Source organism: Triturus cristatus, chromosome 3_1 (genome assembly GCF_964204655.1).
Source record: "Triturus cristatus chromosome 3_1, aTriCri1.1, whole genome shotgun sequence".
NCBI lineage: Eukaryota > Metazoa > Chordata > Amphibia > Caudata > Salamandridae > Triturus > Triturus cristatus.
Window position 1 is genome coordinate 727619797 of NC_140583.1, and position 26501 is coordinate 727646297.

At 49.0% G+C, this 26501-nt stretch overlaps 1 protein-coding gene across 2 annotated transcripts in view; it reads right to left on the reverse strand.

Annotated features, from left to right (window-relative positions):
- The window catches only part of GATD1 (glutamine amidotransferase class 1 domain containing 1), a 100680-nt gene that overhangs the window by 16688 nt on the left and 57491 nt on the right, over positions 1-26501 (reverse strand). For both annotated transcript variants that reach the window (XM_085644865.1, XM_085644866.1), the window contains exon 7: positions 323-434. In XM_085644865.1, coding sequence (XP_085500991.1) covers positions 323-434 — 112 coding nt within the window. The remainder of the gene's footprint in view (positions 1-322; positions 435-26501) is intronic.

A 26501-nucleotide genomic window follows, 5' to 3' on the forward strand; every position in this document is an offset into this window, starting at 1 on the left:
CTTTTTTCGAAATTGAAACTCCTCTCTAAAAAATAAATAAGTGAACCTAAATTTCAATACATTTTTTTTAGTTCAGCGAAGCTGTCGAGTTTTTGATATCTTAAAAATCCCTAGGATGATATTCGTCACTATCAACATGATCAAGCACCAAAGAGAGTCTTTTCAATGGACACCCACATTAATAGAAGCAACAACAAAAAAATCAGATAATCTGAACATTTAGAGGCCCTTCAAAAATTTAAGGCACATTCCGGGGAGCTCTGCATTTTATCAGTTTGTGTGCAACCAACCGCAGCCTTTCTAGTATAACTAAACTTCTTACCTGCTGTTGCAGAGTAGGATCAGGTTGTGGATGGCTGGGAGAGTCGAGTTATCGTTCTGCCCGGTCACAAGGTGCCTGTCCAATACGACATGCATAGCGTCTGGTTCGCTTGCTGAACAAAGGAGCAAGAACAGTCAGTTACAAAATGTTATACAGCATGGCAATACTAGGACCTCCAGTGCTTTTTTTTTCCAGCAGACTCTAAAATTACACTTTGCATTTTGAGACATTCTTGCACTTTTTGCCACATAATCCAAAAATACAAATACCTTTTTGTTTCTGGTAGGCACAAAATGCAAATGCCAATAGTAAAGTTTACCGTTATTTCTTACATTTATTTGATTTTTTTGGTCTTATTTCTTGATGTTTTTGTGATGGTGGGTTGTTTGCCTGTATTTTCTAGAGGTTTACTTTATATTTATATGATAATTTAATCTGTTATTGATGCTTTTGCTTTTCTACTTGAATGTAAGCAAAGAAACGCCACACTCTTAGACTTCTCCCTAATTATTTGAGACCCACTGTTATAAAGAAATACCCTAGATGTATGACCTCGAGAAGTTGAACATATCTCTTCATTCCAAAAGATTCCCTGAAAAATGAAACAGTTAAAACTGTAATACCAAAATTAATAGCTTATATCGATGTGATTAATCTGTAGGAATGAAGTAAGATGTGAAAACTAAAGGCGCTGTGAAAACTAAATAAAGCAGCGTTGATATATTTTGCTTTTATTTGAGGTTTACAACCTTTAAGTTGAAGTTAATGTCTTCATCAAATACGTGGACTGGTCTGCTGACGAAATCTCCCGTTGCAATTATACAGTGATAGCTCATAAAGGCAGCAATGAAAACGTGCCTTAAGTATCAGATTCCTTATGCTAGCACTCATGGGCTCTAAGGCTAAGAGCTCAAATGAAGGCACTAAAGAACAGGATCAAAAGGAATATATAGGGGGAGGAGCCAAGATGGCGACCGGGACGGCAGCGTAGGCTCCCGGCTCCGTGAACCTCCGCACCCCGCACAGATATCCTGCACGAGATCCTTAGCCTGCGCCATCTACCCGTGTTGGTGAACGCGAGCGGCAACCGGCCGTGTGACCCCGAAGTTTCTGGCAGCGGTACCGCCGGAGAAATGTCCGTCTGAAGTTTGCGGCCTGTGCAGCCCCGGAGCCGGGACCTCGAGTGAACGCCGTGGCCGGGCGGCAGTGCAACAACAACGGCCTTTGGTGACTGGGTGTGGTCGGACTGCCGGAGTGGTGCGAATGTCGGACTGCGCTTCGCCGTGGTCGCTCCTACCACTAAGCGTAGCTGAACGAGTGCGTGCCCGTGGTGGCAACTCCAAGACTCTCCGGTGATTGCTTCAGCCTTCGCCGGTGAGCTGCCCGGACGCCGCCCGTAACGTGTCCCGATTCTTGCGGGCTGCTCCCGGATTTTCGCGGGCGCTGGTCCGTGGTGGGGACGACCGTGGCCCGTGACCACACACCGGACACATTGTTTGCCTGCCCTCGGAACCCAGTTACCAGTGCCATGGAACCCGAGGCGCTTGTGTCTGAGCCCCGGCCCCGATCTGGGATGGACCTACCCAGCGGCCATTTTGGTATGCCTGAGTCCACCATCCTGTACACCGGGTTGCAGCAGGATTGGGAGGGTGCGACTCTGAGGAGCGTAGCGGAGCGAGCGCCGGGAGCTGTACTGGGGTACGGTGACCTTCTCGAGGCTCTCGGTGCCCTTCACTCCACCCTGATTCACGGAGCCTGGGTGTTGGGGAGCAAGCTCGATGGAGTGACATCAGCGTCGGAACAGTTGCCGCCTGCCTATCCCCAGGTACACTGGGACTTCTCACGCCGCGCACGGGGGGACAGTGTCGTGGCCGCCCCTGTGAATAGTGCACGCCTGGACTCTCCGGACAGTATATTAACGTGCGATCAGCTGGCTGTGGATTTGGTCTGTCCCGGAGGTTTCGGACCTGAATGGGGGGTGGTGGCCTTGTCCCGTGCGCGGTCTCCGACGACCCAGGCAACGTCCAAGCAACGGTCGCCCGCCCTGGCTGATTCCGCCTTCCTGGGCCTGGTGTGCAGTGTAAATCCTGGCTCGGCATCGGGAAAGACGATCCTTCCTAGAGCTGACTGTGTCGATCTTCAGAGCCCTCTACCCTACCTGTGTGTGTCGCTTCCTGAGTTTTATTGGACACTTCTCTTTCTGGTAACATTGGACATGGCACTGGGACGAGGGGTATGCATGGGTGGGTTTGCAAAGAGTGGCCAAGGATGATGCTGACCCTTCCGAGGTGGTCACCTACTAGGCGGGCGGGCTCGGGAGTTGTGTGCTCTCACGGCATAACTGTTAGTGTACCAAGTGCGTAATGCTCCTTACTCCTCTTTGACAGGGTCGATTTTGTGTTCTTTATTGTGTGCTTTATGGGAAACCGTGTGGTGCGGGAGGGAGAAGCCGGGGGCGTGTTTTGCAGGCCCTCCTCCAGTTTATTAATATTCTCTCTACCCCCCCGTCTGGTGGGGGCTCTTTTCCCACTTCTTTTCTCTGTTTCTTCTATATTTCGGGTCTGGTTCCGGGGCGACAGGCACACTGCTGGGGGGGGGCCGTACTCATCTGCAGAGGTGCAGGGTGGGGGGGGGGGGATCCTCTAGTCTTTCATCTCCTTTTTCTATGGCCTCCTTTTCTTCTCTTATTCTTCTTTGTCTTTTTCTGGGATCAGCATGGTAGTACTCCTTTGTTGTTAATCACTGCTGTTTCCGGAGTGCCATAATTTCCGTGGAGTTTCCTGGGTCTTGGGGCAGGGGGTTGCAGGCGCAAATGGCCGTGTCATTCCTCTACATCCTGAACTTCCTGTTTCAGCGCCATTGCTTAGATAGACTGCTGTGTATTGTTTACGTTCATCGTTCTGCCTGCCATTTTTCGCTGCTGGGAAACTGTTTGGCACCTGATCCTTCCATCCTTTTCTATTATAAAATGTAAACCTTTATTATCCTGGTCTCCTACTTGGGCTGTTCAGAGACTGAGAGAATGCTAGCGTCGAGATTCTGCTCCCCGAGGTACTGACTTTGATAGACCTGCTTTCTGTTATTCTGATTTTTTAGCGGCCGGCCCTGGGGGTTGTAGGCCCATATGTGTAATTGATTGAAATGTCAATAAAGGTTTTCAAAAAAAAAAAAAAAAAAAAAAAAAGGAATATATAGTTAAGGAAATCTAATGTGGAACGGATGTTAAGAATGACACCTGGGGGGGGCTAGAGTGCCGGATGCAAAGTGGCCGCCACCTAGTGAGGCTCTGCAGGCTGGACCCAATATCTGGCAATTATCGGGCGGAGCGCCGCAGGCCCCAAACTAGCGGAAAAGTCACTGGAACACTCCGGCAACCGGTGGTTGCAACCTGGAGACTGGAACACGTCGTTCCAGCAAGAAATGACCCGGAGAAGTGCCGCTACGGGTTCTGCCCGGGGAAGCAAGATGGTACCCTGCGTCCTGAGGCCGGAGAAGAGCGGCGCCACTAGGCTGCTGAGACGAGAGAGGGTGTAACTGCAACAAATGATAGAAGGAATGCTGAATGATTCAAGCATTTTCCCCCAGTGAACAGAACTGGGTTAAATCTATTGTTCTTTTACCCACTACGCCACCCCAGTTTGGACCCAGCCATATACAAATCAGTCTTGACCCTGTGCCTCTTGGGAACAGTCCAGATCTAACTGCCAAGCCAGGTCCTCCCTGGATCGGAAACAAGCATCCTAGGACCGGTTTCGGAGTATGTCACCTTCATCAGCCAGGCTAGCTTGAATCCAGTGGCAAAGTGAGCACGGGACCCACGTCTGGGCATACCCGTCCCACTTAGGGCGAAAAGTGTAACTGCAACAAATGGTGGACGGAATGCTGAATGATTCAAGCATTCTCCCCCAGTCAAGAGATCTGGGTTAAATCCATCGTCTTTTGCCCACTACGCCATCCCAGTTTGGACCTAGCCATATGCAAATCCGTCTTGACCCTGTGCCTCATGGGAACAGTCCAGACCGAACTGCCAAGCTAGGTCCTCCCTGGACCGGAAACAAGCATCCTGGGACCGGTTTCGGGGTATGTCACCCTTCATCAGCCAGGCTAGCTTGAATCCAGTGGCACAGTGAGCAAGGGACCCACGTCTGGGCATAACCATCCCACTTAAGGTGAAAAGTGTAACTCCAACAAATGAGGGATGGAATGCTGAATGATTCAAGCATTCTCCCCAGTCAATAGATCTGCGTTAAATCCATCGTGCTTTTGCCCACTACGCCACCCCAGTTTGGACCAAGCCATATGCAATTCAATCTTGACCCTGTGCCTCATGGGAACAGTCCAGACCGAACTGCCAAGCCAGATCCTCCCTTGACCGGAAACAAGCATCCTTGGACCGGTTTCGGTTTCCCAAAAACTATGGGTTTAGGCCCAGATCTCTGTACTGGGGTTAATGTATGACATTGTTCTGCATTCTGTCCGTCAATTGTTCTTTTTACATTTGTCACCCCGAGTGGGCCGGGTATGCCCAGACGTGGGTCCCGTGCTCTCCATGCCACTGGAGTCAAGCTATCCTGGCTGATGAGGGGTGAAACCCCAAAAGCGGTCTTCAGATGCTTGTTTCCAGTCCAGGGAGGACCTGACCTGGCAGTTCGGGCTGGACTGTTCCCATGAGGCACAGGGTCAAGACTGATTTGCATATGGCTGGGTTCAAAGTGGCATGGCGAGCAAAAATACGATGGATTTAGGCCCAGATCTCTGTACTGGGGTGAATGTATGACATTGTTCTGCATCTGTTCATCAATTGATCTTTTTGCATTTGTCACCCCGAGTGGGACAGGTATGCCCAGACGTGGGTCCCGTGATCTCCATGCCACTGGAATCAAGCTATCCTGGCCGATGAGGGGAGAATCCCTGAAACCGGTCCTAGGGTGCTTGCTTCCAGTCCAGGGAGGACCTGGCCTGGCAGTTCGGGCTGGACTGTTCCCATGAGGCACAGGGTCAAGACTGATTTGCATATGGAAGGGTTCAAACTGAAATGGCATGGTGAGCAAAAAAACGATGGATTTAGGCCCAGATCTCTGTACTGGGGGTCATGTATGACATTGTTCTGCATTCTGTCCATCAATTGTTCTGGGATGGGAGGATCCAGGAAGAGCTGAATACCTAATTCCATCGTATTTTTGCTCGCCATGCCACTTTGAACCCAGCCATATGCAAATCAGTCTTGACCCTGTGCCTCATGGGAACAGTCCAGCCCGAACTGCAAGGTCAGGTCCTCCCTGGAGTGGAAACAAGCATCTTAAGACCGCTTTTGGGGTTTCACCCCTCATCAGCCAGGATAGCTTGACTCCAGTGGCATGGAGAGCACGGGACCCACGTTTGGGCATACCCGGCCCACTCGCAATTTTTTAGTGAGGTTTGGAGGCTAACAGAATCGCTCGGTACTGGGGCCATCTTGCGGGGGGAGGGGATTTCAATGTGGTTATGGATGCAAGCATGGATCGATATGGCGACTCTAATAGGCCTCACCCATGGGCGGCGGAGCAGCTCCGAGCTATTATGAAGGACCATGAGCTGGTAGACGTCTGGTGACGTCAACACCCACTCAGACAGGAGGGCACTTGCGTTTCCTCAGCGGGGCCCATCTTGGTCCAGAATGGACCATTGGCTTGCGTCTTGTGATGTAGACACATGGACACTCACCGCTACTAACTTGGCCCGATCTCTATCTGGTCATGCCCCAGTGCTGCTAAAATGTACGTTGCCGGATGCGGCGCATAGGCTCTTTAGTTGGAGGCTCCCCTCAGGTGCACTCAGGGACCAGGTATTTAGAGAATCAATTTGTGCTGATATTATAGAATACTTCGAGGTATATAGTGGGTCTGTGGATTCGCCCTCGGTATTATGGGAGGCTTTTAAAGCGGTAATCCGGAGTAAGTGCATCGCCAAGCAGGCAGGCGTGCTGCGTTCACTTAGGGGCGGCTTCTGGCGGCTGGAGGGGGAAATTCGGGAACTCTAATCGGAGTACTTTGAATCTAACAGTCCGGCAACCCTTGGAGCATTAAGGGGAAAATTGTGGACTTCGAGGAGGCTGTGCAAAAAGAGGCGCACTACCTTGGGAGGGAGACACGTGCGTACCAATACAGAGAGGGGGAAATCGAGCTAGGAATACACTGGCAGGCCTCTTAATAAAACCCTGGGCTAGTGAGTACTTGTGCGAACTGCACAGCAGTAGTGGAGAGGTGATCGACGGCCAGGAAGCGGTGCAAGCAGAAATGGTTGCATTCTACACCTCTCTGTATTCTGCATGGCAGATGGAGGCGCATCCAGACCTGCTTCACCTTCTGGAATCGATCGAACTTGCCTGGTTGAGCGATGCACAGTGTCGTCATCTTGATGAGTCTGAGGAGGAAGTTATTGGGGTGATTCTTGCTATGCCAGGGAACAAGGCTCCTCGTGCTAGACGGCATCTCAGCCCCGTTCTATAAGGAATACTTGCCGCTCCTTGTTCCCCACCTCCTCAACATGTAGGAGGAATCAATGGAATGGGGCACACTACCCCTCTCCCTCCGGGAGGCGTTGATCGTCACCATTCTCAAACCTGACAAGGACCCGCTATTATGCTAGTCGTATAGGCCACTGCCAATAATAAATCTGGATTATACTCGCAAAATTACTGGTGTCGCGCCTGCTCCCCTTGCTGCCTGTGGTGTTGTAACCCGACCAGTGTGGCTTTCTTCCCGGACAGAGCACATCTCACAACCTCCGCATGTTCTTCACAACCATGCAGGAGGTAGATCGTTCTCTCACCGCCGCGGCCATGTTTTTAGATGAAACCAAGGCCTTTGATACCTTGGAATGCCTGTATTAATCCGCGCTCCTGCTCGGCATCAGCCCCCTTTTTCTCAAAAAGATCGCCTTGCTATATTCGGCCCCATCGGCGAGACTTTGAGTCAATGGCCTGGTATCCCCCCCCTATCCCGGTGACCCGGGGAACACGACAGGGGTGTCCGCTTTCCCCTCTCTTGTTTGCGGTGGCAACGGAGCCGCGAGGGGCCAGACTTAGGCAACAACATGCACGACATGGATTAGATTTCACCTCTATGGTGAATTTGGTCTCTATGTATGCAGACGATGTGACCTTATATGTCCAACGTCCAGCTCAGAACCTGGACCCACTCATCCTGGAAGTCATCCGCTTCGGAAGCCTATCGGGCATCAACATAAATTGGGGGAAGTCTATCATTTTCCCGCTCACCCCGGCCACTAATCCATTCCAGTCGGAGTTTCCCACTTAAATGGGCGGATTCCCTGGTGAAATATCTGGGGATATGGTGAGTCGCAACTTAGACAAAATCTGGAGCTACAATTATGGCAAGCTCATGGACTGGCTGGAAAGCACACTGAATAGGGGGAAAACACTCCCTCTCTTGTTGGCGGGCCGCCTGGCAATCGCCAAGATAGTGGTTCTCCCCAAACTTTTATATGTGTTTGTTAATCTATGGCTTTCCCTCACAGCTGCATTTAAAATGTGATTACGCTCAAATTTGATATCACTGGCGTGGGCAGGCAGACAACCCCAGGAAGCGTGGGAAGTCCTAATGCTGCGTTTGAGCAGGGTGGGATGGGTGCCCCTGATATGGAACTGTATTATAACTGCAGGAACTCCAGCTCCATACGATGGGGTGGGCATTCCCGAATGGGGTGTTCGCTACAATAGAAGAAGCGATTGGCGAAGAATACACCGGGATGTTGGACAGACTGACATACTATCAGCTAAGGGCGGTGCTGCGTGCACACTTTGAATCCTTCCCGGTAGCGCCACCAACATTCCAAGTGTTAGACGCGCATACTTGTTTTGAAGCACCAGCACTTTGGATTCACGAACTACACCTCCCAGGCTGCCACGCGCCCAGGAGGGAGGAGAATCCCGCCGAAAACCGCGCCCAAAAGCGCTCTGTCACCACCGCAGCACGGGACGCGCATACTTGTTTTGAAGCACCAGCACTTTGGATTCACGAACTACACCTCCCGGGCTGCCACGCGCCCAGGAGGGAGGAGAATCCCGCCGAAACCGCGCTCAAAAGCGCTCTGTCACCACCGCAGCGCGGGACGCGCGCGGGCCGTGCCCGGGCGAAGCCCGGGCCAAGGGCGGGCCAGTCCTTGCCCGTCAGGGTCCGGAAGACGATGGGCTGGGCCACCCCCCGTGCCCTGAGCTAAGGTTATTGTATTGTATTTGGTGATATTGACAGTAGTAATAACTAGTGGTGCATGGAGAGGAGTTCACGGACGACGAGAGATCCTATAGCCGCCCGACGACTGTGCCGCACCTTCGGTTGTTGGGATTCGCGGGGATCCACCGTCGGGAAGACGTGTGGGGCGGATTGCGTGTTGCGTGTTCCCCCCCCGGCACGGCGAGGAGTGTGGACTGAGAGCCAAAGTGGCCAGCCTGCTTGGCGAGTATCGGAGGGGACGGGCGAGTATTCAGAGGAGACTAGGAGAGACGAGGGGACGGGTCGCGGAGAACAGCGGAGAGCACTTCGGTCAGGAGACCACATGAAGTGTCCAGCCACGGTCCAGGAGGATAGTGGTTAGAGTAGAAAGGCGTAAAGCGGCAAAACGGAATAGATTATAAAAGGAACAAGGCATATATTGCGGACATAGGACCCACCTGCTGCTGAGAGACGTGCAGAACCGGAGGCCAGCTCCTGGGGGGGTGACGCTGTTGGTCTCCCTGTCGCTTCCTTGCACCATCGTGCGGCCGGAGACTACAGCTCCCAGAGAGCTTTGCGGGCACTTTCACTTTCCCGCCCTGATCGCGCCCGGAGGCACTTTTTAAGTTGAGTTGCACCCACCACGCCCGGGAGAAGGGAGGGGCAGTCTGTTGCAGTTCGGGCAGACCGAGGCTACCCCCCTGATTGTTGCGCTACTTAAGTACGCATTGGACACAGTAATACGATTGTTTATTTTAACTTGTGATCATTGTTTGGGACATTATTCAAGAAGTATTTGTAAGGCTTAAACACTGCTTAAACACTGCTTTTGGTAGTATTTTCTAGAGGTTTTTTCTACATAGTACTGAGGGTTAAAAGTGTACTATTGTGTACCACTAATGGCTAAAAACAAATCAACCATGGATAATTACTTAGTCAAGGTGGTGAGTAAGATTAATAATGATAGAAGGAAATCACTGGGCCGGGAGAGCCTCCCGGAAATATCATCTTCTCCCCCTGACGATAGAAGTAGTCCAAATGTTGTTGCACCTCTTGTCACTGATGCTTTATTAGTGGAGATTCCTGTAATACCGGTCGTAGACCAGGATGTATTAGACCAGGACCCACCAGATGATTCCATGGACATTTCAATACTATGCTCTCCTGTTAAGAGAGCGGTAAGGAAGTGTAAGAAAACGCAGATTAAGCGGGGGGTGCACACCATAAGCTAATATCTGAATCAGTACAGAGAAGTACTATTGGCCATAAGGAGACCATGACCAACAATTGTGGCATCAGTATAGATATGAATTCTGATTTTTTGTGTCATATAGCCAAGGTACTTGAAGCTAAATTAGAAGTTGTTGTTAAGCCACTTGTGGAAAAGATAGATTCATTGACAGCCGAAGTGACTAGACTGGGTGGCCTCTTAACTCAAATAATCAATGACCACAGTCTAATACAGAGGGAGATAGTGGAACAACCTGGAAATGTTGTACAGATGCCGTTGATAGAGAGAGTAAGTACATCTAATCCCAGGGAGATAAGCCGAACGGACGGCAATATTTCTCAGACTAAAGTGGCTTCAATTAGCACAGTGTGGTCTCCAGTCCCAGTGAGAAAAATACGCTCCATTAACCTACCACCAGACTGTGAGCCATATGTTGTCGTTCTCTCAAATGTTCCACCTCTAGACTCTTCACTACCTAATTCACGACATGAATCACATGATTCACTTAAACGAAAAACAATTTCTTGGTTGAACAAAAATTGTGGGTTTCCTACAAATTATTCGGACCAGATATTATCTACTAGACGGGTTTCTTGGATTGGCACTGCTAGGAAAACCTGTAGGGGTGAATGTGTAATTATAAACTTTAGACATCCCCAACATGTTGCGACTGTGTTACTTGGAGCGGCATCGCTGGCACTGGGGGAGAATAGTGTGGGTGTGCACCCTTTGGGATATTTTTATAGTCACCTAGGTAGGGTCCCCCAGGTTAACACTATAAGCAGGCCTCAGAATCCCAGCAGATGTCCAATCTTTCAGATTCCTACTAACAATAGATATCTGGCATTGAGCACATTGGATCAGAATGATTGACTCCTGTCGGTTGGTAATTTCGATTTAGAGGTAACTGCAGACACTCAGGCTGGAAAGTTAAATCCGAGTATCGTAGAGTTTGAACAATTAAGGATGGAGGCTCCCACATTATCTTACGATGTTAGATCTAGATCTGCCTTGACTCTTAAAGTTGTGGTAACAGATGAGCTCCCAAATAGTGTAGGAGCTAGCAATGTTAGTATGGGTGAGGCTGGCCAGTGTTGTATTAGGAGCACCGAGGCAGAGGGAGATAATATTGAAAATAATCCAGTCGATGGAATAAATACCTCAATTAGCCCTGTAGATGGTTCAGCTAGGCATGATAGATTGGTGAATGTATTTTCACCTTGCCCAGAAGGAAATCCACCTGTAAGATTAACATCATGGAACATAGCAGGTATAGCTAGGAACCTACGGGATGTAGCTTGGTGCTCCTATATTGAGGAGTATGACATCATCCTCCTTCAGGAGACTTGGGCCGTAGAAACGCCGCATAGGCTAGGGTACAAAACATTTTGTTGTGATGCAATCCCGTCAGTAAGAGGGAGAGCGTCAGGGGGGTTGGTGATTTGGGTAAGAGTTACTCTAGAAATAGATGTTACCCAATTGTCGATTTCTTCTCCCGACTTATTGGGATTAAAAATGGTGACCAGGGAAAAAGGAGCCATATATTTAATAAATATATATAATAGACCACATTCATCTAATAAGGAATCCAAGGTGGTAGAGCTTTTGGACTCTTTTTTAGATACACTAAGACCAAACGTACAGGTAGTAGTCGGAGGGGATTTTAATTGTAAATACGAACCAGTGTTGGGCCTGGATAACTTATTCGATGAGCAGGATATTGCAAATAATATCCTGTCTCTGGATTCCACTGGGTCAGCTAAAAGCACTATAGCTGCTATTCAGATTTTACAGCTGACCGTGGGCCATGATTTAAGGGCATGCAATGGCCGTTTGCAGTCCGACAGACCATCGGCCCCAACATTTTGTAAAGGCAACTGTAGGTCACATATAGACTTTATATTGGTCTCTCTGAGCTTATGGTATTTAATAATTGATTTTAGAATAGATCATAGGACAGAGAGTGACCATCTTCCACTTCAACTATGGTTAGACCCTGAGCCTTTTATATCTAAATTAGCTGGAGAAGCTATGTTAAATAGCTCTCTTGGGGAACTTCAGGTAACAAATAATAGGCGTGCTCTAAGATGGCCTTATATCCTGGCTAAAGAAGAGACGATGCTAAATATTTATAATACATTTGCTGATACCATTGTAGCATGCCAGATGCCCCTATTGGGCACCCAGGTTGTTTTAGATCTGCACTTTAAATTGGTAGACGCGCTAACTCCCCTCTTGAGTAAAATTTACAAAAGGGACAAGAACCGAAAAGAAAACTATTTAGAGTTAGCTAATCAATGGTACAACAAGGAATGTCGCATAGCTAAGTCCCATTTGATCCAGGCTGTCAAATCTAAGAACCCACAGGGTATAAGAGATAGTAGACAGGCATATAATAAAACACTGACCCAAGCAAAAAAAGCTTGGGATGATGCCTTATGGGATGATCTTTTAAATATGGCTAAACTGAGAGATCAGGGCGCTTTTTGGAATTTAATTTCAAAGGGAAATATAAAGGGCAGATCACCTAAGGATATTTACCTAGATGAAAAAACATGGTGCAACCATTTTTCTAAACTTTGTTCTAACGACAATGAGGGGTTGCCCATAGGGGATCAAGAGATCAACTTAGCATTGAGTATTGCTACCTTGCGATTTAGCTTAGAGGAGACTACCCAGGTATTACAGGCCGTCAAAATGGGCAAAGCCCCAGGTCCCGATAAGATCCCCGGCGATCTATTGAAGCATGATGTGGAAGTTTGGGGGCCCTATATTAATTTCTTATGTAACTCCATAGTGGCCGGAACACCAATCCCCGAAACCTAGAAAGGGGCAGAAATTGTAACAATTTTTTAAAAAGCTGATCGTTATGATCCGGGCAATTACCGCCCTATAAGTTTAATAGATCTTTTACAAAAGGTTTTTGCCAGACATATTTTAAATAGACTTTTAGAATGGATAGAGGGGACTCAGATATTAACTAAATACCAGGCAGGGTTCAGATCAAAAACCAGCACGGTTGATCAGGTATTTAGGTTCACGTGCATCTGCTGGAAGTACATTAACATAAGGAAGGGCAGTTTCTACGTGGCGTTCATAGACTTGAGGGCCGCTTTCGACCTCGTTCCACGTAATTTGTTGTGGATCACACTTAAGAATATGGCGGTCCCTGGTGAGCTACTTAAAGAACTCATCAGATTACATACAGGGAATTACGCCAAAGTCAGATGGGGGAAGGGTGGTGAAATTTCAAAGGCCATACCTGTAGGACGGGGTGTGCGCCAAGGCTGTGTGTTGGCGCCTACACTCTTCTCATTATACATCAATGATATACCTATTTACTTAAGGGACTGTGACCATGACTCCCCGAAGTTAGGAGATGAGGCGATCACGGCATTACTTTTTGCCGATGATACGATTCTCATCTCACAGACTCCAAAGGGTCTACAAAATTTGGTGAATTCCTTCTATAGCTACTGTGTAGGGAAGGGGTTAGAAATAAATTCATCTAAAACAAAATATATGTCCATAAATCCTCAGAAGTCTTTCAGGAAGAACTTGGCCTTAAATAATCAAAAACTGGAGTACGTGGGGAGTTTTAATTATCTAGGAATTATGCTGGATAGTACCCTTTCATGGAAGGGGAAGTTGGAAAAAAGTAAATTAACATTAAAAGTGCACGGCGGTAGTCATTCTAAAGCCATTACGCCAGCACTTGAGGTATTTAAGGCGAAGGCCCAATCAGCGGCACTTTATGGTGCTGAGGTATGGGGGCATTCCTGTAAAAGCAACTTTGAAAAGGAAGAAAATTACTTTATACGTAGGTTGCTTAAAATACCAATTAGAACCCCCCTAGTCCCAGTGTTCCTGGATATTAATCTTAAAAGGACAGACTATCAAGCCATATTAAGACCACTTCTGTATTGGGTTAGGTTATGGACAACCCCGGAGTTGAGTGATTACAAGAGTGGATTGATAGAAATAATTCAGATCGATGGGTATAAGAAAATTGCATGGTTAAAGCACATTTTCCAGTGGTATAACAGGTTAGGGCTCTCCCATTTATGGGAAGAACTTCAGAACATGACGCCGCCCTTCAAAAAGCTCGTAAAGTCTACTTTCTGGTCTTATGTCAATGGTGAATTATTTCATAGCTCATCGATTGGCACATTGACTCAGAAATATTTGACTATAAAGGATAATCCTGAATTTGAACAATTCATGGATGAGATAGGACCACCACTAGTAAAAACGTTATATCTGCAATTCAGATATGGGGTCCTACAGACTACCGCAAATACCTGCAGGTGGGGGGGTAAAAATGACAGTGGTCTGTGTACCCTCTGCTCTCTAAAGGCAAAAGAAGATGATGTCCATCTATTGTTCTTTTGTCCAGTCTATAAAAAATTGAGGGACCGTTGGATCAAACACTTATGCAAAAACATGGGGGTTAGGTCCTACAATGAGGCAGAACGTATAATCAAGTCAAATACCTCGCAACTGGTAGTGTTTTGTACAAGTAGGTTTTTATTCAACGTGTACCTCATTAGGAAACAGATTGGTTGTAAGTTGTAATGTACTGTTGTGGTCTGCAGTCTCCCTTAGCCCTGTATAGTTAGTATAAAATGCACTGATTCCTTCTTTTAACGTGTTTTAAAAAAATAAATAAAAAATAAATAAAAAAAAAAGGTTTTAAAATCTGGCTTTTTAAATTAATTTAAAAAGTATGTTTTGGGGGGGCGTGGCTTGGACGGCGTTGGTGATGGCCGCCTAGCCTGTTCTCTGCCGTGCAGGAGAGCGATCTCATCAATTTTCGGGGGCAGAAAAACACCTCTTCACCCGTATGCACCGCGGAGCAGGGCTTTAGAACCTCTAAGGCACGCTCGGTGCGAAACTCGGCTCTTAATATCGGCCGGACGCACCTTTTTGCTGACATGCTGCCACGACACTGATCGCGGAGCGGAGCGGAGCGCTGTCAGCCTGCACGTCTCCTGGCGGAAAGCGGCGGACCTAAGAGACTCGCACACGGAGAGAAGGTGAGCCTTGAGGGAGGCGCCGGTCAATGTATGCTCACAGTTTTTTTTTAAATTGGTGAGCTTATCGGCTTGGTTCGAGCTTGCCAGTAACTCCGTGTGTCCGCCTGCCTGTCCCTAAGATGGCCGCCCGCCAGCTACCTTGCAAGTAAATCTCCACAAAAGCGCTAATACAGTTGCTAAAGCCCAGCGGAATGTTCAAATGGCACAGTGTCTCTGCCCTACGCCTTCCTGAGGGGTGCGCTTGGTAGCGAGAGCGCAATTTCAGCGGCGATACAGCCGAAAATAGTGAGAACCTTCCTTCACTGGCGCCTGACCCCAAGATGGCGACTCTGTTCAATTTTCCACCTTTTTTTCGGCGCGAAAAACGGGAAAGAGATGCAATAATAGTGCTCTGTGCACTTTAAACAAATGGGAAGTTTGCTCAATCAGTCCTGCAGACCCAAGGTGGCATAATCTAATGTCACATTATCTTTTGGAGTTGCAGCCACAAATGGTAATACAGCCACAAGCAGAGCGTGACACATGAACACTAACCAGCATTAGTCACTATATCATTTGAGGCTGATAGCTTTCTGCACGTTCAAATTGAAAGCCAAAGGTCCAGCGCAAGTGTCCCAAACCTTATTTTGAACGCACCGACACCATCTGCTAGATCTCGGAGCTTTAAGATCACAATATTGAGATCTCTGTTAGACGACCTAACTCGACCAGCGCTTTGACATCCTTCAGACCACCCTGTCCTTTCTCGCAAACTGGAAGGCCGTCGCAATAGCGTCCTCCTCACACGACCCGCCTGCAAAATGTCGGACAGGGATGAGAAGAAGAACAACAAAAAGGTAAAACCGGAACCCTCATTATCAGACTCTCCTATTAAATCGAGGGCAGATGTCAGCAGTACCCTAGAGGTAATCCTGAAAAAACTGGCAGAGGTACACGACCTAGCAAAATCAACCAAATCCAACACCGACTCTATGCAGCTGGAACTTACTGCAATTAGAGCTGACATGAGCTCTGTACACAAAAGCATAGATGAAGCGGAACAGAGAATTAGTGACTTAGAAGACAAATCCAATACTGCATCCACTTCCATACAGCAACTCCAGGGATCAACGGTCCAACTTAGACGCCAGGTGGCGGAATTGGAGGACAGGAACAGAAGGGGCAACGTGCGCATTTTTGGAATCCCAGAGAATGCGGAGAAAGATGCGAATTCCTGCGTGGACTTTCTAGAAGCTTGGATTCCGAAGATAACAGGGATTTCCTTCCACCATGAGTTTGAACTCGACAGAGCCCACAGAGTTCCTAGCTACATCCCTCATGGATACAGAGGCCCGCGTCCACTGATATGCAAACCACTGAGGTACCAACATACGGAAGCTATACTTCAATTCGCAAGACGCAATCACAAAATTTCCTGGGAAGGCCATAATATAACTTTCACCCAGGACTACTCAAAGGACACACTCGAAGTCCGGAAAGGCTTCCTGGCCCTGAGAGAAAAACTTAGATCAAAAGGCATTCAATACTCCTTTGTTGGCCCGGCGAAATTCAGGATCACCATACAGGGCAAACCGAAATTCTTCACGGACCCCAATGCACTGGCGCAATTCATCGGTGACTCTCCACCGCAGAACATGGACTTGTCCAATGGCTCTTCAAACAAACGGAAGACCAACTCGCAAGAAAATATAAACTCGGGTTCTGGTCATGGGTGACTCTAACGGAACAATTTCAAGCCTCTAATTTGAAGTGCATAATGTTCTCATTGTTCAGTATCACCTATGATAAATAGTTAGTTGAAATAATCTTCACCCCTGAGCAGCCGAACTTTCTGCTGTCTCTTCTGTTTTCAGTTTCTGTTGATGCTTTGATTCTGATCGACTCCGTCAGGTAAGACCGCCCAGTGTTCATACCGTGGTCACCTGTACATCCATTAATATCCTTAACAAGTGTTTTAGAATGGATCTTGCTTGATGCTCTCTAATCCGAAATCGGGGCATATGCTCTGCTCCTTCACTCTCTACACCATGATCATACCGGGGAATCAGCTGTTCCTCAGGGACTATCTATATATGTATCTGCAGAAAATCCCCTCATGTCATCTTGTCTTCTATTTGCGCATACCTTTTGTTTATGCATGTCTTACACGCATGAATGCACACGGTGTGCGTGGCTAAATGGTCATTACTCTTTTTGAATATGTTCTTAAACTTCACTGCTTGGTTAAGTTTTATGTTTACAAAAACTATCAGTGTATCAAACACTACTATATACTGCTTACTACTTACAGCTACCGAATATGGTTAATTACCTGTTCCCTATTACATCCATCAGTCTAACTCCTTCCTGCGCTGCAGATGGATGGCAATGCCGTCGCAGTTCCCAAGTTCTGTTGAGAAGGGAGGGGGGAGGGGGGAGGGTAGTAGAGGGAGGGAGGGAGGAGGGAGGGGGAAGGGGGCAAGGGGGGGGGAAGGGGGAGGAAAAATCTGGTTTGTTTCAGCATGCTTTTTCTATTTGAGGTTAATGCTCTTTCTCAACTATATGTCAGCAAAAGGACTGCTTTCCGATATTTCATGGGGGCCCTCGCAGTACACATGCGGTGACCTAACCTATTGTGCTACTAGCCTATCCACAGCAATAGCCTCCAGTACCATGTTCACTACAAACCCGAAATGCGTCTGCTCTAACATCACCATTGTAACAGCACTACACGCGAGACAGAACAGATCCAATGAAGCAGCTTACTCATTCATACTCATCACACACCTACCACCCTCTAACGTACTCTTCAACAATAATACACCAGAACTAGAGCGACACCATAGTAACCAATGACTCGTAATACATCCATCTCGGAGGGCCTCAACATTGTTTCCCTCAATGTCAAAGGTCTCAACCATCCGGTCAAGAGGAGAAAAGTTCTAGATTATCTGGCAAAATCCAAGGGGGACATTCTACTCCTGCAGGAGACTAAACTATCAAAGGATGACGCTGTCTTTATAAACCAACATTGGATATCTCACAACCTTTGCTCCCCAGCAGTTGGCAAAAAAAGGGGGGTTCTCACACTAATAGCTAAGAAATCCAACATCTCCGTAGTTTCACACACTCACGATGATAACGGCCGCTTCATCATGGCACACCTTCAGAGAAACGAAGATCATATCCATGTCTTAAACATATATGGCCCCAACAATGACGATCCAGAGTTTTGGGATTCACTAGCCCCGACCCTAGATTGTATTCCCCAGGGAGAACTACTAATTGTGGGAGGCGATTTCAACCTGCCACTAGACCCAATCACCGATCGACACTCGAATTGCGCCTACCACCCCACACGCTCACATACTAGTTCACACCGCCTATGCTCCAGATTCAACTTACACGACTCATGGAGACTCCAACACCCTGATGGCCGTGATTACACCTTCTACTCGCCTCCTCATAATTCCTACTCGAGGATAGATTATATCCTCATTAATAGCCCCTTCACCCACCTCATCGAAGAAACCAGTATTGCCCCTAAATTGATTTCCGACCACTCAAGCATACAGACCAAACTAGTGGGTTCCAGTTCCATTCTCCCCCCTAAAAGATGGAGATTCAATGACGAAATACTCTCCGAGCCAGAAAACAAACGAAAAATCGAGGAGGCCATCCTTGACTACCTCAAACATAATGACACCCCCGACTCAGACATAGCGAGTGTTTGGGAGGCACTCAAAGCCACTTTGAGAGGAGTAATAATAGGCATCCGTGCTCAAACTAACAAAAAACTAAACAAAGACTTGTCCACTCTGGAAGACAACATCAAAAAGCTGGAAACCGCCCATATAGCAGATCTCCAAAACTCGAATATTTTAAACGACCTCACCAAACTCAAATATGAATACAACTCGATACTCAGCAGAAGGGCAGGGGTCTGGATCAATAAGTTTAAGGCTCTAAGAACATGTGAGGGCAACAAAGCTGGGAAGATCTTAGCATCATATCTAAAACATAAAAATAAGCAATTCAACATTGCCTCAGTTAAAGATAGCAACAATGCCATCCAAACAAAGCAGAATCTAATTCTTAATACGTTCAAATCATTTTACCAAGACTTGTACAAAAATAACCTAGACTTTGACTCGGAAGAGTGTAACAGGTACCTAACCTCACTGGGTCTTCCTAAACTAAACGGTACTGATAAGGACACACTGAACTCTCAGATTACCCTCCAGGAAATATCAGCGTCCATTAAGACGCTTAAATGTAAGAAAGCACCGGGTCCTGACGGGTTCTCAGCCAGCTTCTATAAAGAACTCACAAACTCCCTGAGCCCAACTCTCCTAAAACTATTCCAATCCTTTAGCGTAACAAAAAGCATTACCAATTCCATGAGTGAAGCTACCATCATAGTCATACCTAAAGATGGTAAAGACCCTCTGCTAACCAAAAATTACAGGCCAATCTCCCTAATTAACTTAGATTGCAAAATTTATGCTAAGATCCTCGCCACACGTCTAAATTTACAACTCCCAAAGCTAATCAGCACATCACAAGTAGGCTTCATGAAACAGCGCATGTCTAACGATAATACGAGGATCCTCTGTCACGTCATTGAAAAAGCCAAAATGCTCGCAGCCCCGGCCGTAGCCATTACCCTCGACGCAGAGAAGGCGTTTGACAGAGTCTCCTGGTCTTTTCTCAAGAGCTGCATGTCCGCCTTTAATCTGGGAGAAACTTTCACTGATTTGGTTATGGCCCTATACCGGTCACCTTCCGCACGCATTGCTATAAATGGTTCATTGTCGGTCGCCTTTCCCTTAGAACAAGGGACTAGACAGGGCTGCCCCCTCTCCCCTTCACTTTTCCTCTTGGCAATGGAGCCCCTAATTGCACATATAAAAAAAAATGATAACATCAAAGGTGTGGAATTCGGGGATAAGTGCGTCAAACTCGCCGCCTATGCGGACGATATCCTGATTGTGACGGAATCACCAGAATCTTCAATCTCTGCACTAATGTCCACCATAGATAGTTACTCTTCCCATTCAGGATACAAACTCAACCGGGATAAATCTGAGGTCAAACCACTCAATATTTTAACCACCAAAGAGGTGCTGGGAGACTCAGGGCTATGTTGGCAACCAGAGTTTGTGAAGTACCTAGGTATCGAGTTTGGTGACTCCCTCATGGAGACCCTCCATCGAAATGAAAAAATCACTTTAAATAAAATCAAGACGCAACTAGAGGGATTGTCCCCCCGTTTCATCACTTGGTGGGGTAGGGTGGAAACCATCAAGATGATGATTTCACCTCTAGTTAATTACCTCATATCTATGCTCCCACTAATCCTCACACCAGACTTCTATCACAAATTAGACATGGCCATCTCTAATTTCCTATGGAAAGGGAAAAGGGCAAGAATCAGCATAAAAAAGCTTCGCTTAGACAAATCCGCGGGAGGGGTCAATTTACCAGACTTTAAGAGATATGAGACCGCTTTCCTAGCCAAACAAGGAGCCCACTGGCTCGCTCCCTCACCTGAATACACCCCAGTATGGCTAGAAATTGAGGAGGAAATTCTTAACGGTATCTCCCCTAGCGCGGCCCTCTCATCCAACCTGAACAAACTGACCCATTCTAAATCGATATTTCATAACACAAAATCTGCTCTCCTAAAGTTTGATAGAATCCTAGAAATCAACATCCGGGGCTCACGATGGGAATCCCTTTGGGACAACCGTAACATTCTGTACAAGGGTAAGCCCATGCACAACGAGACATGGATCAAAAAAGGCATACTGTTCCCACACCAGCTGTACGCGGGGGAATACCCTATTCCCTTCAGCGACCTACAAATCAAATACGATCTTGCACCAATTGAATTCTATAACTTCCTGTTGGAAAACCACTCCCACACTAGAAGGGGTGGTGGTGGTCTTCCGGACACACTGTGGTAGCTTGGCTCGAGTGGTCAGGAATCAGGCTCCGTGCTAAGCATACAACATACCCAAACAATAACCATGCGTGCATCCGTTCCAAAAACGACTCTACACCGTAAAAATTATGAAAATAACTTTCTTTATCTTCTTTTTCTCTTAGTTGCTGATTGGAGAAAATAAATAACAATCACAATATACAAACTTTTTTTAGAAAGTGCAGGTCAAATAAATACTGGCTTAATGATTCAATAAATAGGGGTGATCATAAATACTGAAGGCATAAATAAAAGTGCAATACAGACAGGCAATTAAATATTCTGAGGCAATAAATACTGTAACCAATAAATATTGTGCATCAATAAATACTGTGGACCAATAATTACAGTGGAACAATAAATAGGTTAAATACAATAAATACAGTGCCCCTAATAAATACTTAAAAGCTGACAGTGACACTCATGGAATCAGATCACTTTTGATTCCTAAGGGCTGATTTGGCCCAGGCACAGCTTGTGGGGATGTGGAAGGCTTGGGGGTGTCTACTCCCTGGCTTGGTCAAGGCTGAGGCCTAAACTGAGGTAGATAAAGGGGGGAAAATACCAGAGACCTGGCTCTCTCTCTCCACACAACTTCTCTAGATTAGTCCCAGTTCACCCCTGGCACAGTCAGGTTGGTTCCAGCACCTCCCTAGCCCCTTAGAACAGTCTCTCAGGTCTCCACAGGGCCTTAGGCGCCCTCTACTCCACTTACTGCCCTTTTTCTGATGTTCCGACGCCGCTGGAGTCGTGTCGATGCCGTGAGGCGGTTCCGGTTCGGTCTCGGCGGCCTCGGCACAATGTCAGTTCTAGACGACGCCGGTAGGCGGTTCCGGTCCGATGTCGGCGGCCTCGGTTCGATCTCGACCTCCGATTCGACGGCGTCGGGCAGTCTCTACTTGATGTCGACCTCGGGCGGCTCCGGTCCGATGGCGCTCTCGGCTTCGATGACGTCGGCCGGCCTGGCCTCGATGTCGACTTCCGGCGACTCCGGGGTGCGATCCTCACCCCCGACCTCCGGTGCTCCTCCTCTCAGGTTCCGGGCGACTCCGGAGTGCGATCCTCACTCCCGACCTCCGGTACACTTCACCTCGGTCTCCGACGACTCCGGAGGGCGGACTTCACTCCTCCGATGACGCCGCTCACTCGACCTCGGTTAACTTCCTCCTCGACCTTTGGTATTCCCCACGACCTCCGTCGGCGCCCTCTCACGACCTCAGGCGGCTCCGGGTACGACGTCTGCTTCTTCAGTCAGCGCCGCTTCTCCACCTCGGGCTCCAGGTCTTAGGCTACTCGACGCCGGACTCCAGGGAAACCAGTTTCCAGGTCAGGATCTTGCTGCTTTCTGCTTCTAAGGCCTGTTCCTGCTGTCCAGGTCCTTAGGATGAGTTTTTCTGGCTTCTTCCCACACAGGGCTACAGGCTGGGATCCATCAGTAGGGACTAGTATCAAGGGTGGGTTTATGGACCCCACTCCAGGCACAAGTTTCCACCCCTGCTGCTTCACTCCTTCCTCCTCCACGTTTTTGCTGCTCACTCTTCACCAGTCAGGTGCCAACTGCCAGCTCCAACTGCCAACTCTCTCTCTTAACTCCCCAACATTCCAAACCGCCTCCAACTGTCACAGGGTTCTGGAATGTTCTGGAAGGTGCTGGTAGGTTCCAGTGGATGCTGGTGATGTCACAGGTGGCCACCATTTTGTGCTTCAGGCCCTCAGACAGAAGTTTCAGGGGTAGCTAAAATGGCTCCCTGAATCTGCAGCAACACGAAAAAGTCTGGTGGTTCCCAAAAAGGAAAAATTCAAACAGGGTTTGAGGCAAAAGTGGGACAAAATAAATAATGATGAGGAGGGACCACCCAAAGGGCTGACAGGTCTAACACGCGTCCCCCCCAGCTGAAAGTGGGGAGAGCTACCCAACCCCTTGGGAGTTCTCATCACTAAGGCGGAAATACCTTGAGAGACCGTCTGCATTGGCGTGGTCCACTCCAGGCCGATGTTCCACCTGAAAGTCCATCCCCTGTAGGGAAATAGACCACCTCAACAACTTGGGATTCTCCCCCTTCATTTGCATCAGCCAACGAAGGGGTCTGTGGTCGGTCTGAACTAGGAAGTGCGAGCCAAACAGGTATGGCCGCAACTTCTTCAGAGCCCATACCACTGCAAAGGCTTCACGCTCTATTGCACTCCACTTCTGTTCCCTGGGAAGTAGTCTCCGGGTTAGGAAGACCACGGGTTGATCCAGACCCTCTTCGTTGAGTTGCGATAACACTGCCCCAATGCCATGTTCTGATGCATCTGTCTGGACAATGAACTCCTTGGAAAAGTCTGGGGCCCTTAAGACCGGGGCCTCGCACATGGCTTTCTTCAATCTCACAAAGGCTTGCTGACAAGCCTCCGTCCAGACTACCCGTCGAGGTTGTTTCTTGGACGTGAGCTCCGTGAGGGGGGCTACGATGGTACCGTACCCCTTCACGAAGCGGCGGTAGTATCCCGTGAGGCCCAAAAATGCTCGGACCTCAGTCTGTGTCTTGGGGGGTTCCCAGGCCATGATGGCCTCGATCTTCGCCTGGAGGGGTTGCACTGCTCCCCTACCCACCAAGTGTCCAAGGTACACTACCGACCCCTGCCCGATCTGGCACTTGCTGGCCTTGATCGTCAATCCAGCTTGTCTCAGGGCCTGGAGAACAGCTTGCAGGTGACGCAAGTGATCCTCCCAGCTGTTACTGAAGACGGCTATGTCATCCAGATAAGCAGCAGAGAAACTCTCCATTCCGGTGAGGATCTGGTTTACCAGGCGCTGAAACGTGGCAGGTGCGTTCTTGAGCCCAAAGGGCATCACACAGAACTGGTAGTGGCCATTGGGCGTGGAGAAGGCTGACCTTTCCCTTGCTCCATCAGTCAAAGAGATCTGCCAGTACCCTGAAGTAAGGTCAAAGGTACTTAGATATTGGGCAGCTCCCAGCCGGTCAATCAATTCATCCGCCCTAGGGATCGGATGAGCATCAGTTTTGGTCACTGAATTCAGTCCCCGATAGTCCACACAGAACCTCAGTTCTGGTTGGGCACCCGGTGGTGCAGCTTTTGGTACTAACACCACCGGACTGGACCAGGGGCTGCTAGAAGGTTCGATCACTCCTAGCTCCAGCATCTTAGTGACTTCACTATGAATGCTGGCCTTCACCTTGTCTGACATCCGGTAGATCTTGGACTTCACAGGTGGGCTGTCTCCTGTGTCCACGTCATGGACGCAAAGGTGAGTCCTACCCGGGACAAGGGAGAACAACGAGGAGTACTGCCCCAGGACCTGGCGACAGTCCTCCTGCTGTTCAGGAGTTAGAGATGGGGAGAGAATCACTCCCTCCACCGACCCATCCTTCTCTTGAGACGCAAACAGATCAGGGAGAGGCTCGCTTTCCACGTCCTCTCCTCCGTCAGTCACCATCATCAAGATGACTTCGGGCCTCTCGTGGTGGGGTTTGAGGCGGTTGGCATGCAGCACCCGCAGGGGCTGACGAGGGGTCTTCAGGTCCACCAAGTAGGTAGCCTTACCCTTCTTCTCCAACACCTCAAAGGGTCCTGACCAGCGATCCTGGAGGGCACTAAGCTCTCCCGGTTCGATCACCCACACTTTCTGGCCAGGCTCCAACTCCACCGGGTGAGCATTGTGGTCATACCACGCCTTCATCACTGCTTGGCTGGCTTCCAAGTTGTCAGAAGCTTGCTTCCACAACTTAGCCATTTGGCTCCGGAAGGCCAGCATGTAGCTCACCACATCCTGGGGAAGCTTTCTGGGAGTTCTTTCCCATCCGTCTCTCACCAGGTTGAGAGGTCCACGTACAGGGTGCCCATACAGAAGCTCGAAGGGGCTGAAGCCCACTCCCTTCTGTGGCACTTCCCTGTAGGAAAAAAGTAAACAGGGTAGGAGGACGTCCCATTTCCTCCGCAGGCCTTCAGGCAGACTTCTGATCATGCCTTTCAAGGTTTTGTTAAACCTCTCCACCAGACCATTGGTCTGGGGGTGGTAAGGAGTGGTGAACCGGTATGTCACTCCACACTCCTTCCACATTGCCCGCATATACGCTGACATGAAGTTGGTCCCCCTGTCGGACACAACTTCCTTGGGAAAACCCACTCGGGTAAAGATTCCCATCAGGGCCCTTGCCACAACAGGTGCTGTTATGGTCCTCAGAGGTATTGCCTCTGGGTACCGTGTGGCATGATCCACCAGGACCAGGATGAACCTGTGACCAGCTGTAGTCGGCGGATCTAACGGACCCACAATGTCGATGCCCACCCTTTCAAAGGGGGTGCTAACGACAGGAAGTGGTTCCAGGGGAGCTTTCAGCTTCACCCCTGTTTTCCCACTGGCTTGGCAAGACACACATGTCCGGCAGTAGGTATCGGACGACACTTTCATCTGAGGCCAATAAAAGTGTGGGACAAGACGGGCGAAGGTCTTGTCTTGCCCCAAGTGTCCTGCCAATGGTATCTCGTGAGCCAACTCCAGAAGGAAGGCTCGATAACGTTGAGGGACTACCAAGGCTCGTGACGATCCGTGTAGGGGTGCCTTGGGTTCACTGTAGAGGAGGCCATCCTCCCAGTAAACACTGTAGTTCCCTTCAACGTTCCCTGCTGCCTGGGCTTCGGCCTGTCGCCTCAGCCCCTCAAGGGTAGGGCACTCCCTCTGGCCCTGGCAGAATTCCTCCCTGGACGGGCCTCCCTCCACGTGCCACTCGGCCGGGATGGGTAGGTCCTCCAGGTTGGTAACGTCCCCCACCGCAGACTCCTGGTCCACCACCTCCGGTGGCCTATCCGTCCTACGGGGTGGGGACGCCGAGGCAGGCTCCTCCTGTCCTCGGTTCTTCCCTTGACTGGCAGCTGGCTGGGCCTTTGTTCCAGGCTCCAGCCGAAATGAACTCCCTCTTCGGGTAGTCGCGGACCTTGTGCTAACACAGGCCCAGTCAGGTGTACCCAGCATCTCGGTGTGAGTCCGGTATTCCACCTCCTTCCAAGCGTTGTGCTCCATGTCATTCCCCAGCAGACAATCGACTGGCACGGCAGGGCTTACGGCAACTCGAAGTGAACCTGCAACCCCCCCCCATTCAAAGGGAACCTCGGCCACTGGATAGTGGCCTGTTCTGCCGTCAGCCATCGCGGCTGGGTGGAGTACATCGGGAATTACCTGCTCTGGAGACACCAGTTGGCTACGCACCATAGTCATACTGGCTCCTGTGTCTCTCAGAGCCTCCCCTCTTTGGCCGTTGATGGTGACCCATTGCCCATACTTTGCGGTATTTGCGGGCACCTGGATCTTAGGAACCATCTCCCGTTCTCGCAGGGACACTAAAGTGACACCCGCCCACTCCCTTCCCTTAGTTAAGGGCATCTCCTCCCCGAGCACTACACTAGCTACTCCGGGGGTCTTTCCTCCAGTGGGAGGGGGTGGTCGTTTCAAGCACTTCGGATCTCCTTTATAGTGTCCAACGCCACCGCACTCATAGCAATGGACAACCCTTGGCTGCTGACTCTGGCCAGGATTAGGGTTTCTGGGTGGGTTAGCCTTAGAGGTGAATCCTGTTCCCTTCCCTTGGAAGTTATTTTGGGGGCCTTTGGAGAACTCCTTTTTCTTTTCCCCTCCCTCTTTCTTCTGGGGGGCGCCCTGTCCGGCCTTTTGAGTATCCCCTCCAGTCCCCCTTGTGGACACCCGGGTACTAGCCCAAATGTCCGCCTCCTC